General features: G+C 51.2%; 1 protein-coding gene and 1 non-coding gene across 10 annotated transcripts in view; both read right to left on the bottom strand.

Annotated features, from left to right (window-relative positions):
- Positions 1–210: 210 nt before the first annotated feature.
- VRK3 (VRK serine/threonine kinase 3) overlaps positions 211–18666 on the bottom strand; it is a 45415-nt gene continuing 26959 nt past the window's right edge. For 6 of the 9 annotated variants that reach the window (XM_066271473.1, XM_066271472.1, XM_066271467.1 and 3 more), the window contains 5 exons: positions 16119–16251; positions 14871–14991; positions 6678–6736; positions 2847–2995; positions 211–335 (listed from right to left, as the gene is read on the bottom strand). In XM_066271473.1, the coding sequence (XP_066127570.1) occupies positions 2847–2995; positions 6678–6736; positions 14871–14991; positions 16119–16251 (462 nt within the window). In that variant the 3' untranslated portion in view covers positions 211–335. The other 3 variants (XM_066271468.1, XM_066271471.1, XM_066271477.1) reach the window with 3 other exon arrangements.
- TRNAT-AGU (transfer RNA threonine (anticodon AGU)) lies at positions 16801–16876 on the bottom strand. The gene has a single exon. It is a non-coding gene; the product is annotated as a tRNA-Thr (tRNA).

Below are 18666 nucleotides of genomic sequence, written 5' to 3'. Positions count from 1 at the left end.
GGTGGATGGGTGGATGGATGGTTGGGTGGATGGGTGGGTGGGTGGATGGATGGATGAATGGATGGGTGGGTGGGTGGGTGGCTTCATGAAGTCTGGATAGATGAATGAAAAGGTAGATGGATAAAAAGTTGAAGGGATGGGTGGGTGGGAAATAAAAAGAGAGAGAAATTTTCCCCAAAACTTCTTTTGCAGACACTCGACTCTCCAAGCTCCAATGAAACAATTTATTACCAAAGCATAGTGGTTGGCAATTGGGGTGAAGGGTCCTGCTGAGGGGGCTGCTCAAATAATGTCCTTGAGTTGTGGGGTCTTCTCTGTTCAATCCCCCGCAGCTGCTGGGAGACAACAGTTGAAAGGAAGCGACAGTTGAGAGGGGGTCATTCACATTACCTGGAGCCTAACTGATGGGTTCCCTGTCGCTAATTGAGACTGACAAGTATTTCGCCTAAGGAAGCGGCAGGAATGCACATTCAAGAGATCTTTCTAGATGTTTATCTACAGCAGGCCTCGATTCACATTTCTTTTTCTCAATTTCTTTTTTCTATTTCAAACTGGGAGTGGAACGTTCTGGAAGACAATAAAGTGGCTGTGTCTTCTGCATTCCAGGAGCTCCCTTTATGCTCCAGGTGTGTGACAGGCACTTTCCAGGGATGGGGAGGGGGTGACAGCACCGTGAACAAGGGGAACAAGAAACCTTTGCTAGACTTACAATTGGGAGGAGGGTGGAGACACTACAAATTAAACACATACTTTCTTCCAGAGGGGGAAGGGCTGTGAGAAAATGGGCGATGTGGGGAGAGGAGGCAGGGAGGCACCTTAAGGGGGGTGATTAGGAGTCCCCAGGATCTGAAAGCCTATAACAAGAAGCAGCTGCACAAAAATGGAAGGGGAAAAGCATTCTTGACCATGGAAATGGCAAGTGTACGGGGTCCTGAGGGCCTCAGCGTGGCCTTGTCTGGAATCTGAGGGGAGGGCGAGCCGGCGTGGCACGGAGTGGCCTGGAGGACGGATGTCTGGCACGCAGGCCACGTGACTCCCAGGTCGCTGGGCTCCTAACCTAGCATCTCCCCATTAAGTTCCTAACCAAGGCACAGACCTGGTGCCGAGTAAGAGGGCCCCAGAGAACAAGCAGATCCAACACTATAATGACCCTGTTAGGTTTGAATTTTAGTATTTCCCTTGTGCTGGGCACAGACTGGAAGGCATGTAAGATCGGCCAGTGCCGACCGGAAAACCAGAGTGGCCCACTCAATAAACATGGCTGGCTGTGTGCCAGGCCAGCGACGTGCAAGACAGACAGAGATGCCAGAGAAAGACAGAAGCCCATCCTCATGGAGCTCACTGCCAGTGGGGGACTATGACAAGTGAATACACAGCTCACCTCCTCCTGGTGGGGGTCCCCAGGAGAGGGCAGAGCCTGAGACCTGGAGAAAGTGGAGTAGGAGGGACTTGGCAACTGCCCAGAGGGGCAGCTGGAGTGGGGAGGTGTGTGGTGAGGGCTCGGAGGTCTTCTGGACACCTGGGGGACAGAGGAACCATTTGCCAAGCTGGATAGACTGGGGGACCAGGGCGAATGGGTGGAGAAGTCACGCCTTCCCTGTTAGAGAGTGTCTGTGGTGACGGCTGAGAGCTTAGGACCTTGCGGAAGAAGCCAATCCCCCCCCCCCCATTTGCTGAGTCCTCGGTGATCAGCCTGTGTGAAGAGCTTCACACACCTTCACACATGAGTGTGCTGGCTCACGTTGCCGGCACTGGGGTGTGAGTAAAGGGTGCAGGAATGGAGAAGCTGTGTAACCAAATGCCAACAGGAAGAGGACATGGCTGAAGGAGACAGGCTGCCACCTGGGACACACTTGGACCTGGCTCCCCAGCCTTGGCGCGACTGGCATCAAGGCGGGTAGGGCCGGCCTGTGTGCTGCGGGATGTTGAGGCATCCCTGGCCTCCACCCTCTAGATGGCAGTAGCTCCCTCTCCCCAGCGGTGACAGCCAAGAATGTCTGCAGACAGTGACAACGTCCCCATCTGTTCTCGCCTCCCTTGGAGAAGTGCCGAGTTAAGACACACACTGAGCTCTGACTCCAGCCAGCCCCAAGGAGAGAAATTACAGCCCCACTGCCTGGGCAGGACACTGGGGAAGCTCTCCTTCAGCACATCCACGCGGCCTTGCCAAAACTGGCTGTAAAGTCCATCTGACCTCCCAGAAATCCCTCTACACTCTCCTACGGTACAAATGGGGGTGTAAAGAGGTACAGTCCTGATGGAGGGCAATCTGATCACCACAGACACAGGCACACACCAGGATGTGCAAGGCAACGTTGGCTGTAAAACAAAACTCTGGGGCTGAGCAACACATCCACACAATGGACCACGGCACTGCCGTAAACAAGGGCATTCTGTGCTTGCAGGAAGGGCTGCAAGATCACCCGTGAAGTGGAAAGAGCAGGAGCACAGTCAGCGAGGCCTGTGTGTGGGGGACAAGGGAGCCCTCCCAAAGGAAAGCAGAAGCTGCCGGGTGGCTGGAGGCATGGAGGGAGGGAAGGACAGATGAGCTCACCATGCTGCTTTCCAGGCTCGGAATGCAAGTTATGCCTGGAACTTCCCCATGGAATTTTCTAGCTACGAGAGCCAATCAACCCCCTTCTTCCTAAAAGCCAACTTGAATTGGGTTTCTGCTACCTGTGATTCCTGAGGGGATGGAAAGTTCAAGAACCCTGTGGAAAAGTCCAGGGTCTAACTGGAAAGCTGGCCCTGGAATAAATATCAAATGACACCTGGGAAGCAGGGCTAAGGGGGGTAGGAGGACGGAGCTCGGTTGAGACTCACAAACTCTTCCTGCCGGAACCCACCTATGGTGCCATCTGGAGGTCTACGGGGTCATAGACCGATGCCCGCAAACTCTGTAGCTGGGTTTCCAGATTGATCCTCAGCATGATGTAGGGTGGCTTCTCGTCATACTTGAGGGCCATCACCACGTTCAGGTACTTCTGAAGGGTCTCTGTGACCAAAACACCCCCACCATGGGACAGGCCTGAGAGGAGCCCCCAACCCAGAGCCCAGGGGGCTGCGCCCACAGGGTCTCATCCATGGTGCCCAGTAGCTCGCTGCTACCTCTGTGCCTGGCACTGCCATGGCGCTTAGATTGTTTTTTAAAATTGATTTTAGCCTGACCGGGCGGTAGCGCAGTGCATAGAGCATCGGACTGGGATGCGTAGGACCCAGGTTTGAGACCCCGAGGTCGCCAGTTTGAGCGCGGGCTCATCTGGTTTGAGCAAAAACTCACCAGCTTGGACCCAAGGTCGCTGGCTTGAGCAAGGGGTAACTTGGTCTGCTGTAGCCCCACGGTCAAGGCACATATGAGAAAGTAATCAATGAACAACTAAGGTGTCGCAACGAAAAACTGATGATTGATGCTTCTTATCTCTCTCCATTCCTGTCCATCCCTATCTATCCCTCTCTCTCTCTGTCCCTGTAAAAAAAAAATAAATTTATTTTAGAGAGAGAAAAACATTGGTTTGTTGTTCCACTCATGCATTCACTGGCTGAGTCTTAGATGTGGCCTGACTTGGGATCTAACTCCCAACCTTGGTGTGTCAGGATGATGCTCTAACTAACTGAGCTACCCTGTCAGAGCGGACTTAAAAAGAAAAATCTTGGGAAAAGGTCAAACCTATGCAACAGAGGGGCAGTATCATGAACACCCACACACCCATCACCTAGTCTCAACAACGGTCAACTCACAGCCGATCTTGTCTCATCTAAACCCTACGCTTCCCCTTCCTATATTGTTTTTTTTAAAATTTTTTTTAAAATTTATTTTAGAGAGGAAAGGGAAAGACAGAGGAGAGACAGAAGGGGGGGGGGGGAGAAGCTGGAAGCATCAACTCCCATATGTGCCTTGACCAGGCAAGCCCAGGGTTTCGAACCGGTGACCTCAGCATTTCCAGGTCAACGCTTTATCCACTGCGCCACCACAGGTCAGGCTATATTGTTTGTTTTAAAGCAGATTTCAGCCCTGGCCGGTTGGCTCAGTGGTAGAGCGTCGGCCTGGCGAGCAGAAGTCCCGGGTTCGATTCCCGGCCAGGGCACACAGGAGAGGTGCCCATCTACTTCTCCACCCCTCCCCCTCTCCTTCCTCTCTGTCTCTCTCTTCCCCTCCCGCAGCTAAGGCTCCATTGGAGCAAAGATGACCCGGGCGCTGGGGATGGCTCTGTGGCCTCTGCCTCAGGCGCTAGAGTGGCTCTGGTCGCAACATGGCGACGCCCAGGATGGGCAGAGCATCACCCCCTGGTGGGCAGAGCATCGCCCCTGGTGGGCGTTCCGGGTGGATCCCGGTCGGGCGCATGCGAGAGTCTGTCTGACTGTCTCTCCCCGTTTCCAGCTTCAGAAAAATACAAAAAAAAAAAAAAAAAAAAAAAAGCAGATTTCATCTGACTGTCATTTTACCTGTAAATATATTTAGTGCACCTCTAAAACGGAGACCTGTAAACTTACACTGTAAAAGTCCAGAGAATAAATATTTTTGACTTTGAGCACTGGTTGGTCTGTGTGCAAATGGATTCATCTCAGTTCTCACACAAAAACAGCCAGGACAACTTCACTTATGGATGCTACACCTCAAATTTTATTATTATTTTTTTTCTTAAGCTGGAAACGGGGAGAGACAGTCAGACAGACTCCTGCATGCGCCCGACCGGGATCCACCCGGCACGCCCACCAGGGGCAACGCTCTGCCCACCAGGGGGCGATGCTCTGCCCCTCCGGGGCGTTGCTCTGCCGCGACCAGAGCCACTCTAGTGCCTAGGGCAGAGGTCAAGGAGCCATCCCCAGCGCCTGGGCCATCTTTGCTCCAATGGAGCCTTGGCTGCGGGAGAGGAAGAGAGAGACAGAGAGGAAGGAGGGGGTGGGGGTAGAGAAGCAAATGGACGCTTCTCCTATGTGCCCTGGTCAGGAATTGAACCCGGGTCCCCCGCACGCCAGGCCGACGCTCTACCTCTGAGCCAACAGGCCAGGGCTACACCTCAAATTTTAAATAAGTTTCACAGTCATCTTTTGATGTTGGCGATCTGCACCCCTCACCCCCAACCATTTTGAAATGTAAAACAATTCTCAGTTCACTGGCTTTAGACACGGACTCCAGGGACATAGTTTAAATAATACAAGGGCTTGTTTTTGTTGTCTTCTTCCCCCTAAATAAGCACAATATCATGATCACTTTTAAAAAATGCCAGTTATACCCTGGCCGGCTAGCTGGGTTGGATAGAACATTGTCCCAAAGTGCAGAGGTTGCCGGTTTGATTTCTAATCAGGGCACATACGGGAACAGCTTGATGTCTCTCTCTCTCCCTGCCTCTCTTGCTAAAATCAATACATAAATTTTTTTTTTTAAAGTGCCAATTATGCCCTGGCCAGGTAGCTCACTTGGTTACAGTGAACTCCCAATACATCAAAGCTGCAGGTTCCATCCCAGGTCAGGGCACATACAAGAACCAACTGGTGAATGCATAAATAAGTGGAACAACAAATTGATCTCTCCCCACCCTTCCACTCTCCAAATAAATCAGTAAGTAATAAAACAAAATTTTAAGTGTCAATTACGACACCAATAGCATCATAATAGTCCCGGTTTGGGGCCTATCAGAGGCCTAGGCGGGAACTAAAAAGCTCACTTAATTCGCTCAGCGCCCCTGGGCCAGCTCTGTGCACAGGGTTCTGTGCTGAATTCTCTGGGCAACCCCAGAAGGAGGGCTATTATTGGCCCCATTCTCCTGGCCCCCTCTGAGGCAGAGGCTCAGAGAGGTACATTTATCCACTGAAGGTCCCCTGGCTAGTATCTGCTGGTCTGTCGACTGTGGAACAAGAGGCCGTGACTTCCTCTGGAGGGCGGCCAGCCCCGCCCTCATCCTTAAGTCCATCACCCAAACCTTGCCCCCGCCCAGCTACACTTTCTTTTATTTTAGGTTTTTTTTTTTGTTTTTTTTTTTTTTACACAGAGACAGAGATAGGGACAGACAGACAGGAATGGAGAGAATGAGAAGCATCAATCATTAGTTTTTCGTTGTGACACCTTAGTTATTCATTGATTGCTTTCTCATATGTGCCTTGACTGTGGGCCTTCAGCAGACCGAGTAACCCCTTACTCTAGCCAGTGACCTTGGGTCCAAGCTGGTGAGCTTTGCTCAAGCCAGATGAGCCTGCGCTCAAGCTGGCGACCTCGGGGTCTCAAATTTGGGTCTTCCGCATCCCAGTCCGACGCTCTATCCACTGCGCCACTGCATGGTCAGGCTCCCCATGTGTCTTGACCAGGCAAGCCCAGGGTTTCGAACTGGTAACCTCAGTGTTCCAGGTCAATGGTTTATCCACTGTGCCCCCACAGGCCAGGCTCACTGGTTGATTCTTGTATGTGCCCTGTCTGGGGATCAAACCTGCAACCTTGGCATAACAGGACGATGCTCTAACCAACTGAACTAACCAGCCAGGGCCCATGTGTGTTATTAGTGTTCAGAGACACTTCTGAAATTTTTAGGAAGATCATTGTTTTTCTACAGTAGGCACATATACCCATGCAATTCAAAAAGCTCAAAGACAATAAAAGGCTGGTAAAGAGAGGTGGCCCCGCCTGGATCCAAGCCCGCTGATCCCACCACAGCCCCCGCCTGTCCCTGCCCTTCAGGACATACCTGAGGGCCTCATGCAGCGACTGTAGTGTCCCACGAGGGCCTCCGGGTTGTCAAGGAACCTGACAGGACAGAGGTACATGCGGACATATTTTTGGGAAGGGAGAACACCTTTCAAACAAAATGTCTCAGAGCCGTACAGTACATTCTTGCTGTTCGCGGTAGTTACGCCCTAGAGTTGCCTGGAACACTGAATTAGCAAATTCTGAACCTGCTTTTAGCAGAAACAAAGCATTAGGTTCCTCCGAGCCTCTGGTTACATTTTTATCAACTGATCAATAACCTAATAACCTTGTTTATGTGCCTGTGTTTCAAGACACCTTATTTAATATAATGTGGACTTATTCACATTGAGCTCATGGCCAAAAGCACTCTCACTTGTGCATGAATGAAGCACTTGTGCCTGCAAAGCACATCACTGCCTCCTTGCACTTGGGAACATGAGACAGCACTTCAGCACGAGGCATGGGGCCACTGTAAACAGCAAAACCACAGACTAAGCACGGAACTGTGGAAGGTGGCACTAAACAGACCACGCAGGAGACAGAGGTTCACAGGGCGAGGGCTGAGCCGGGACGGCCGAGCATCCCCTCAGTGGGGAGGCTGGGATCGCGGCATCAGGCGAACCAAAACCGTCCCCACTCTGAGCATCTGAGAACGACCATGCGAGCACTGTGAGCACTGACTTCGGGCCTATAAACACATTTAATGACTAGGCACATTCACAAATATGAAATTTGTGACTAGCGAAGACTGACTATCTACACACAAATATCTGTACAGACATGCATGTGTGCGCGTGCCCCACTCCTAGAAAAATGGAAATTTATCTGCTTTTTTGCTCCATCCTCAGAGCCCCAGCCCACTGTAGGGCAACTGGGCTGGCTCCCCTCTGTCCATCTAGCCCCTGAGCACTGTCTTTCCTTCCCCCACAGCCCAGAAGTCCCCAAGCCCCACCCTCCTGCTCCCCAACCCGCTCTGCCCCATCGTTCCTCTGTGCAAGGCTCTGGGGCCAGTTCAGGCCGCATCCGCTCCCTGGCCCCCAGCCTCCCCCAAGGCTCCGGAGCCTGGCCCCAGAAAGCCCTTCTAAACCCAGAGCAGTCTCTGCCACTCCCGCTCCCTGCTCATGGTGCTGCTGGGCTCCCCAGGGCCCTGGGGGAATGCCCCTGCACGCATGCCAGCCCCTCTGGCCTTGTCTCCCAGACTTCCTCCCTCTCATCTCATGCTCCAGCCACACCAAACTTTTTCTAGTCAAAGCAGGTCAAACATCCGCCTGCATCTCTGGCCTCTGCCCATAATGCTCCATCTGTCCTGGACGGCATTTCCCCATCCTGACCCCGCGGAGCTCCCCCACCCCTCCAGGCAGAGGAAGACGGCCCCTCCTGAGTCCCCGTGCAGAGGCCCATGGACGCCCTACAACTGGCAAGACCTGTGTATGGGAAAGGCTAGGTCTGACCCCCTTCCTGAAGCCTCAGGATGGGTGCAGTGAATGAATGAATGAATGAGTGACAGCCCAGAGAGCAATCCTTCCCCCACAGGCCGTCATGGTCAGTGTCCCTGGGACTCCCTGCCCTGCTGGCAGCTGGAAGAGCAGGGTCCAAATCTGAGTCATGTCTCTGCTTTCCCAGCCGGGAGCCTTGCACACCAGCAAGCCTTGGGGCATCATGCTCTCTCTTGTTTCTTTCTTTCTCTCTTTTTTTTTTTTACAGGTACAGAGAGAGAGTCAGAGAGAGGGATAGATAGGGACAGACAGGAACGGAAAGAGAAGCATCAATCATCAGTTTTTCATTGTGACACCTTAGTTGTTCATTGATTGCTTTCTCATATGTGCCTTGACCGTGGGTCTTCAGCAGACCGAGTAACCCCTTGGTCGAGCCAGCAACCTTGGGCCCAAGCTGGTGAGCTTTTTGCTCAAACCAGATGAGCCCGCGCTCAAGCCGGTAACCTCGGGGTCTTGAACCTGGGTCCTCTGCATTCCAGTCCGATGCTCCATCCACTGCGCTGCCTCCTGGTCAGGCTCTTGTTTCTTTTTAAAAATTAATTTATTTATTGATTTTCGAGAGAGAGGGGAAGGGAGAGAGCAAGAGAGAGAAATATTGATTTAAAATTTTTTTAATTTATTTATTCATTTTAGAGAGGAGGAAGAGACAGAGAGAGAGAGAGAGAGAGAGAGAGAGAGGAGAGACAGAGAGAGAGAAGGGGGGGAGGAGCTGGAAGCATCAACTCCCATATGTGCCTTGACTAGGCAAGCCCAGGGTTTCAAACTGGCGACCTCAGCATTTCCAGGTCGATGCTTTATCCACTGCGCCACCACAGGTCAGGCCGAGAAATATTGATTTGTTGTTCCAATTATTTATGCATTCACTGGTTGGTCCTTCTGTGCCCTGATCAGGTTGAACCCACAACCTTGGTATATCAGACGACACTCTAACCAACTGAGCTACACAGCCAGGACTTTTCTTCTGTTTCTTTAGCTATCCATTTTCTCATGAACCAGGATGTACAAGAAAATGAGTGAATATTTGTTGAACAAATGGAAAAAGGCCACACACACCAGTTAAGATGACCTAGAGGAGAACAAGTTAGGGTTCCAGAAAACCTTCATGTACCAACATCGCCCCCTCATGGTTATTTTGGTTACTGCCTCAAGCCTGGGCTGCCGGGTCCAGAATGACAGTTCTATGACTGCCCACATCTCCCCCTGAAGTACCTTTACTCGCCCAGCTCTCACCCCTACCCCCACCCCCACCCTGTGCTTGTAATTGTGATCTGGGTCTCTGGAATGAACTATTACTCATACTGAAATAATCAATATTAAAATGGTTACTGGGAGCTTGACTAGTGGTGGTGCAGTGGACAAAGCATTGACCTGAGACACTACGGTCCCAGGTTTGAAACCCCGAGGGCTCTTGCTTGAGCCCAGGCTTGCCAGCTTGAGCGCAGGGTACCAGGCTTGAGCGTGGGATCATAGACATGACCCCGTGGTTGCTGGCTTGAGCTGCACCCCTCCCCCCAGCCCCTGGCCAAGGCACATATGAGAGGCAATCAATGGTGCTCACTTCAGCAGCACATATACTAAAATTGGAATGAGACGCAATCAATGAACAACTAAAGTGATGCAACTATGAGTTGATGCCTTTCATCTCTCTCCCTTCCTGTGTCTTTCCCTCTCTCTCTAAAAATATAAATAAAATGATTACTAGGACTTATTTACTCTGTACCAGCTTATTGATTGTAGAGCCTCTTAGGGAAGCACTTGAGGTCATTATCATCACTTGTGAAGGGGAAGGCAAGATAAGTGTGCAAGGGAGATATGACTATTCTTAGGAGTTAGGGGGAGGCCCTGGCTGGGTAGCTCAGTTAATCCTGATATGATAAGGTTCTGCATTTGATCCCTGGTCAGGGTATATCTAAGAATCAATCAATGGGCCCTGGCCAGTTAGCTTAGTGGATAGAGTGCTGGCCTGGTGTATGGACCTCCAGGCTTTGATTCCAGGTCAGGGCACACAGGAGAAGTGACCATCTGCTTTTGTCCTTTCTCTCCTCCTTCTTTCCCTCTTCCCTGCCACAGCCAGTGGCTCCATTGGTTTGAGCATTGACCCCAGGTGCTGTGGATAGCTCGGTGGTCTGAGCGCATTAGCCTCAGGTGCTAAAAATAGCTTGGCTGACTTGAGCATCGGCTCCAGATGGGTTTGCTGGGTGGATCTCAGTTGGGGTGTATGTGGGAGTCTGTCTCACTATTTCCCCTCCTCTCACTTAAAAAAAATCAACCAATAAATGCATAAATGAATGAAACAACAAATTGATGTTTCTCTCTCAAATCAATAAATGAAAAAAAAAAAAGTTAACTTAAGAAAAAGGAGGTGGGGGAAGTACAGGGAGAGAGGGTTCAACCCAGCAGAGCCTCAGAAGGTGGTTTCACTGATGACAAGAGGTGTCCTCCACTGATTCCCAGCATTTCCTAGCATCAGGGGCGGGCACATAGATGTCCTTGGAAAACTGGTTCTAAATGAATGAGTGAATGAATGAATGAATGGTTTACATATGTGCTATCCTGTCTGCCTGGAAATACTTTTTTATTTTTTGATTAGAGAGAAAGAGAGAGCAAGGAAGAGAGAGAGAAACGTTGATTTGTTATGCTACTTATTTATGCATTCAGTTGTTGATTCTTGTATGTGCCCTGACCAAGGGATTGAACATGCAATCTTGGTGTATTGGGATGATGCTCTAACCAACTGAGCTACCCAGTCAAGGCTCTACCTGGAAATCTTGCTTCCCCCTTGTCTTCCTGGAGAATAACTTTGCTCTCTATACACTGGGTCAGGTATCTTTTGGGTAAAGGCTCTCAGTGGCCCAAGGCCAGGTCACGTGCCTTCCTTCTGCTCACCCCAATGCCGGGGGTAGGGGGTGCCTCCATCCTCACATGCACTGTCTGCTTCCAGCCCATGTGTCTCCTCCCAGCCTAGGAATCCCCCAAGGCTGGGGCATACCTGCCTGACCTGCGTCTACACAGAAGCCCAGGCCTGGGAAGGAAGGCTCATGCATTTATCCCGTACTTCATGAGCACTCAAGGCCACCAAGCACTGTGCCGTGAGCAACACGGTGATGAAGAGAGCCGACACAGCCCCAGTCCGCACAGAAACTTGATGTGAGGTGGCACTGTGGAGGATCTGCTACCTGCCGCCCGGTGTCACCATTTTTCTTTAATGGTAGAACCCCAAGGGTCAGCAGTCACAAGCTGGAGACATTTCCTAAGCCCACTGCAGCTCAGGGTGGCTACGTGACTAAGAGACACATGGCACTTCTGGTCTTGCCCTTTAAAAGAAATGGGGGCGGGGGGGGCCCGCGGGAAACAGTGGCAGCAGAGCTTGCACCCAGAGAAGGCCGTACGCGTGCTGAAGGGCATTGAGGCACCCACCCACCACCCTTGGTCTCCTGCCTCAGGACTGTTAGTGAGAGGGGAGTAAATGTCCCCCTCATTTGAGCCAGTGTTTGGGGTCTATCTGTAAGAGCTGCAGAGCCTTATCCCTAACTAACATAGGACGCACGCATGAAGGAGCAGGTCACAAACTTCAGACACACCTGACGCGTTAGCAACCGGGCTGCACTCCTCCTGCCTGTGTAACTAACTGTGACTTGTTGTTTTCACTTGTTGCCTTCATTTCAAAAATGGAAAACAACTGGGAAACTAGAAAATAAGTGCAACAATAAATTCCAAGAAAACAAGTCAATGGCTCACATTCTGGCAGGTTCCAAGGCTGGCTTCTGACATAGAGGTTGCGTGCAGAAGCCTGGGAACTGAAGGCCTCTCTGTCTCTCCTTCCCTCTGCAGAGATGTGGGCATGTCCTCCTCCTCGCCTCGCATGGCCTTGTCATGAGACTCACCCTGGCCATTAAACCTAAAAGAGCCACACATGTCCACACCCTGGCAGTCCCACTGGTGGACCCCAGGCCTCTGAGCTGACTGGCGGTCCCACTGGTGGACCCCAGGCCTCTGAGCTGACTGGCGGTCCCACTGGTGGACCCCAGGCCTCTGAGCTGACTGGCGGTCCCACTGGTGGACCCCAGGCCTCTGAGCTGACTGCCCCACCAGTCTGACAGCTGACACACTATCTCACTCTCTCTTATTTTTTTTTAAATTTTATTTTTTGTGACAGAGACAGAGACAGAGAGAGGAACAAATAGGGACAGACAGGAAGGGAGAGAGATGACAAGCATCAATTCTTCATTGTGGCACCTTAGTTGTTCACTGATTGCTTTCTCATATGTGCCTTGACTGGGGGGCTACAGCAGACCGAGTGACCCCTTACTCAAGCCAGCGACCTTGGGTTCAAGTTGGTGAGCCTTGCTCAAACCAGATGAGCCCACACTCAAGCTGGTGACCTCGGGGTTTCGAACCTGGGTCCTCCTCGCCCCAGTCTGACGCTCTATCCACTGCACCACTGCTTGGTTAGGCAACACTCTCTCTTTACTGTTTCCCCCAATAGGTGTGAGTTCCCTGAGGGCAGGGATGTGGATTTTAGTTATTCCCATGCCCTAGGGCCTAAAATGGAGCCTGGAGCAGAGCAGGTGCTCAATACCTATTTGTTCAGTGGAGGAGTCTGCCTCCAATCATCACCCAGCCTCCCACATCTGGGAAACCCTGGCTTTGAGGTAAAAGGGCCTCCTCTGGAGTCGACAGACCTGGGTGTGCGTCTGAGTGCCTCTACTTAGCAGCTGTGTGAACTGGGATGATTTCCTTAGCTTTCTGTGCCTCAGATCATTACTGCACGCACTTCAGGACAGTGCTGATGAGGACACAGGGAAGTGCTGGGCACAGTGCCTGGTGCAGACAAGGGTAGGAGAAATGTTAGCCTTTAATAGGTATTTATGAGCAGGCCAACGGGGCAGAGGCAAGTTCCTTCCTCCAAGCGTGCACAAGCAGAAGACCTGTGCAGAGGGGGTAGGGAAGAGCTCCCTGGGGAGTGATGGCTGTCAAACATGAAGGCAGTGAGATTCAGGGCATGGCCCCATGTATGCCAAACACACACCCAACTACACTTATGTTTCAAGGACACAGATACTTCTAAACAAAAACTTTAAGGGAAGTATTCAGAGTAGTGAACTCTAGCAATGTAGCTGGACATGAAAAAATACAGCATTCAGTAGAAGGAAGCAAAGAACAGTGAAATGTAGAGCAGAGCATTATTTATGCAAATTAAAACCACTCATCATACATTGTTCAGGGGCATAGATACCGCAACACAAACTTATTTAAAAGCAGTAGTAAAAAAATAAATAAATAAAAGTAGTAATCAGAAGCAGTAAACTTGCACATGTAATATTAAGGTTAAAGCTGCAGAACACTGTTGAGTGAAAAACGTCAGAAACAGACGAGGTTTAGAGAATACCATTTATGCAAGTCAAACACATAGTACTGCCACCATCATGCAAGTTTAAGGGTACAAATACATTTCAGGATGTTTGAGTGCTGTCTGTGGTTGAGAGGAGGAAGATGTGGGATATAAAGAGACACAATAAAAGGGGAGGCTTAAGACAAACCAGTGACACAGCACGCTGAGAACTGGAAGCACGACGGACCCAGCGCTGCTCACTGGAGCTTGCCCTCTTCCCACTCTGCACGCGTCCCCGGGCAATCTCACCCTCCCCAGCGCCTCTGCGGACGCTCCTGAGATACCGCTGACATCTGAGTCTCCACTTAGACTTCATTTCTGCACTTCAGATGTAGAGAGCCAACCATCTGTGGGTGACCCCTCCTGGATGACTCCTGGGCAACTCTCAGCCCCCAAGTCTGTATCAGATTGTGAATCCAACCTCCGTACGTGTAGTGCTTCCCTGTGTCCAGCTGTCCACTGACTGTCCTTGGTGATGAGAACCAAAGCCCCATGCTCACTCCTCTCTGCGCCCTGCTTGTCCTCTGTCAGCGGTGCTGAAACCCACACCCAGCACTTTTCCCCGGGAGCGAGCTGCTCCTGTCCGTGGTACTGAAACCCACACCCAGCGCCTCCTTCGGCAGGGAGCTGCCCTCCGTCCGTGGTGCTGAACAGCACACTCAGCACCTTCCTTTGCAAACGGATGCTCTGTCCTTGGTTCTGAACCTTGACACTTCTCTCCACAGTATTTGTATGTGTGAGCGGTGGCGGGTGGTGGGGGCATGCACTGTCTTGGTGCTGAATGTCTAAAACTAGCAGGATCTGGCGGTTTTACACGCGGGGGTGAGGGATGAACACTGGTGGCTGGTGCTGTCGTGTGCTGAGGCAGGGCCCAGACCTAACTGCTCAGGTTGCCCACGTGCCCCGTGAAGGAACGCATGAGTGAGTCATGGTGTCCAGTGCACGGTGAGCATTTTCTACAGGCCAGGCTCTGTGCTGAGTGCTGTGTATCTGATGCCTTGGAATCCTTCCATAGTCCCCTACAATGGGTGCTAATAGAACCCCATCTCACTGAGGACACTGAGTCTTGCGGAGGTTAAACTGCCCGCCCAAGTCCTTGCAGTGGCGTGGCTGGAGTCTGAGCCCAGGCAGCGTAACTCCAGAGCCTACGCTCTTGTCTGATGAAATAAATGGTAGAGCACAGCCCTGAGAACTGGCTCTGCTGCACACCATCTCCCCCTCTTTTCTGTCCCAGCTGGGGCAGCTTATGCCCCACCTGCATAGGTGCTGGGCCAGTGCTGGGCTCTGTGAGCCCTGGACTCACTTCTGTTTCAGCTGCATGATATCCTCGGTGTTGGGAAGGCACTCAGTCCACGGCAGGGTCCCGTAGAGCCACTTGAGCAAACAGTAGCCCAGGGCCTGGAGGTCGCTGCGGCGAGACGGCCCTAGGGAGGGAGGGAAAGGACTAGCAGCTCGGTCTGGATGCTCCACTCACTGTCACGTCTACCCCCTTCCTTCCTCCCTCCCTCTCACTGACTCAACCACCCAAGCATACAAGCTCTTGTCTGTTCGTTCACTCTTCCTTCCCCTATTCTCACGAGTCTCTCCATTATTATCATTCCCTCGCTTGGCCACCCTTCATCCTCATGCTCACTAGCTCACTCCCTCATCTACTTGTCGTTCATTCATGCGCTCATGCATTCAATGAGCCCTCAGAGCCCTGAGCATCAGGCCCCATCCAAGTCCTCAAAGATTTGCTTGGGTCCCAGTCCTTCAGTCTAGTGACAAGATGGTTACATTGTTTGATTTCACAGGACAGAGTATGAGGGGGCCCAGGAGGGTGGAGCCTGAATACAGCCTCAGTAGGGGAGCAAAGATGACCACTGGGTTTTATTTTTCTCACGCTGCCTAAACGTCATGATTTAGACCATTTGTGTAAGCATTTGACAAACACTGAGAGTTGACAGTACCAGACCCTCTGCCACCTGCTGCCACAGGCATCATCCTTTTCCTGGGGGAGCTCAGAGCTTCATCTGGTGGAAGGACGCAGGCTGGCACATGGATGGCCATGATACCAAGGGAAAGAGGAGCTAAGACCTCAAGGAATTGTCCCCAAACTCTCTGCTCACTCTGCAAACTTCTCTACTTCCCTTGGATACTCTCATTCCTCCCCAGGGCTTCAGCTAAGTCCTGAGATCCTGTTGACATCTGAGCCTCTGTCCAGGGTTCTCTCCGATGCCCCAGACACAGATAGCCAATTGCTTCCTCCACAGCCCCTCCTGGATGACTCCTGGGCAACTCTCAAGTTCTAAGTCTACACCAGATCCTCAACCTGAACCTCTGGGTGTGCAGGGCCTCCCTGGGCCCAGCTTCCCTCTGTCCTTGGTACTGAACCACTGGCCACAACTCCCTAATGCTCGGGGACACTATTCTTAAATCTGAATCCTTATCATCGTTCCCTTAGGAGACTCCAGCGTCTGGTCATCTGTTGTTTGTGGCTGTGAAATCCTAGAGCTGCCCTTGTAGGAGAAGTATGTCTCTGTGGTCCCGAACCCTTTCTCTGGCCTCTTACCACATCCCCTGTGCTGGTCCAAGCTAATGAACTCCAGGTCCCCCTCATGTAGGCTCTTGCTGCCTTCCACGTAGGTCACATGTCTGCCACCTGGAGAGTAGCGGAAGGAGAAGCCATAGCCTGCCAGGGTCACCTGTGTGGGCATGGGGAGACACCATACAGTTTGGATGCTGGGAGCTTAGACTCTGGAATCAGACATTTCAGTTGTGGGTGTAATTTGAAACAATCAAATGCCCAACAGTACAAAAAAATGTGAAGTGAAAAGAACCCAAACCAACCATCCTATTGCAGCCCAGCTCCCTAAATCTAGTGCCTAGAAGTAACCATTAATAATAGTTTCTTAATGTTTCAAATCTTTTTTTTTTTTTTTTTTTTGCATTTTTCTGAAGCTGGAAACAGGGAGAGACAGTCAGACAGACTCCCGCATGCGCCCGACCGGGATCCACCCGGCACGCCCACCAGGGGCGATGCTCTGCCCACCAGGGGGCGATGCTCTGCCCATCCTGGGCGTCGCCATGTTGCGACCAGAGCCACTCTAGCACCTGGGGCAGAAGCCAAGGAGCCATCCCCAGCGCCCGGGCCATCTTTGCTCCAATGGAGCCTTGGCTGCGGGAGGGGAAGAGAGAGACAGAGAGGAAGGCGCGGCGGAGGGGTGGAGAAGCAAATGGGCGCTTCTCCTGTGTGCCCTGGCCGGGAATCGAACCCGGGTCCTCCGCACACTAGGCCGACGCTCTACCGCTGAGCCAACCGGCCAGGGCCTCAAATCTTTTTTTTTAAATAATTGGTAAACACGTGGCTGGGGCGGGCCCTAGTTTCCCACAGAGGGGTCACACTGCTCCTCCCACTGGGCCGCCAGCTTTCTGCAGTTTAAGTGGTTCAGGGTGTTAACTCTGGAACCAGACAGATCAGATTCAGATGTCATGTTGGCCCTTAGTGACTGTATAACCTTGCGCAAGTTAAGTACTTTAAAATTTTTTTTATTTTAGAGAAAGAGAGAGCAAAGGGGGGAGGAGATAGAGAGAGAGAGAGAGACAGAGAGAGAGACAGAGAAGGAAGGAGACAGAAACACTGATTTGTTGTTCCACTTCTTTATGCATTCATTGATTCTTGTACGTGGCCTGACCATGAGCCTACAACTTTGGTGTACTGAGATGACATTCTAACCAATTAAACTACCTGGCCAGTGCATTATGTAACTTTTTTTGTGCTTCGATTTCTCCTTTTGTAAAATGAAGATGATGACAGGCCCCAACTTGCAGAGTTGTTATGAGGCTTAGGTGAATTGAAAACAGCAAGTAAAGTACTGACAGCCAGACCCAGAGTTAGCCCCATCTGCGTTTTGTTTTTTTTTTAAATTTTATTTTATTTATTCATTTTAGAGAGGAGAGAGAGAGAGAGAGAGAGACAGAGAGAGAGAGAGACAGGGGGGAGGAGCGGGAAGCATCAACTCCCATATGTGCCTTGACCAGGCAAGCCCAGGGTTTCAAACTGGTGACTTCAGCATTTCCAGGTCGACGCTTTATCCACTGCGCCACCACAGGTCAGGCCCCCATCTGCGTTTTAATGGTTTACTGTATTCTGCCCTTTGGACAGTTGACAACTATTGGTTTTGTCCATGCGAGATTAACATCCTTTTCTTCTGGTCACAGATTGTGATATTTAATTTTAAATGTCAACCTCACAGGCCCACAAAGTGCTCAGACATTTAGCCAGAATTATTCTGGGTGTGTCCATGAGGGTGTTTCTGAATAATACATTTAAATCATAGTCTAAGTAAAGCAGATTGCTCTACCCAATGTGGGTGGGCCTCATCCAATTGGTTGAAGGCCTGCATGAACAAAAGGGCTTAGTGAGAGGGAACACCTCCTGCCTGACCGCAAGAGCTGGAACACTGGTCTTTCCAGCCTTGGACTTGAACTGAAACACTGACTCCTCTTGGGTCTTGAGCCTGCCAGCTTTTCAGAATAGAACTCACCCAGTCAACACTCCTGGTGCTCAGGCCTTTGGACTCTGACTACGACACCATCAGCTCTTCCTGATTGTAAGCTGGCCAACGGCAGATCTTGAGACCTCAGCTTCCTGAATCGTGTGAGCCAATTCCTTATAGTAAGTCTCTTTCTGGCCTACCAGGCGGTGGCACAGTGGATAGAGTGTCAGACTGGAATGTGGAGGACCCAGGTTCGAGACCCTGAGGTTACCAGCTTGAGCACAAGCTCATCTGGTTTGAACAAGGCTCACCAGCTTGAGCCCAAGGTCGCTGGCTTGAGCAAGGGGTCACTCGGTCTGCTGGAGCCCCCCGGTCAAGGCATATATGAGAAATCAATCAATGAATAACTAAGGAGCCGCAACGAAGAATTGACGTTTCTCATCTTTCTCCCTTCCTGTCTGTCTGTCCCTATCTGTCCCTCTCTCTGACTCTCTGTTTCTTCCACAAGAAAAACAAGTCTCTTTCTGTACATTCTGCTGGTTGTTTCTCTGGATAGCACTAACACAGCTACAGAATTTTTCTCTGGGATCACCACTCCCCAACTCTTAGTCCACGTGATTG

The sequence above is a fragment of the Saccopteryx bilineata genome, chromosome 3 (genome assembly GCF_036850765.1).
Source record: "Saccopteryx bilineata isolate mSacBil1 chromosome 3, mSacBil1_pri_phased_curated, whole genome shotgun sequence".
Taxonomy (NCBI): domain Eukaryota; kingdom Metazoa; phylum Chordata; class Mammalia; order Chiroptera; family Emballonuridae; genus Saccopteryx; species Saccopteryx bilineata.
The sequence above is the reverse complement of the archived record's forward strand: the minus strand, read 5'-3'. Positions and strand labels throughout refer to the sequence as shown.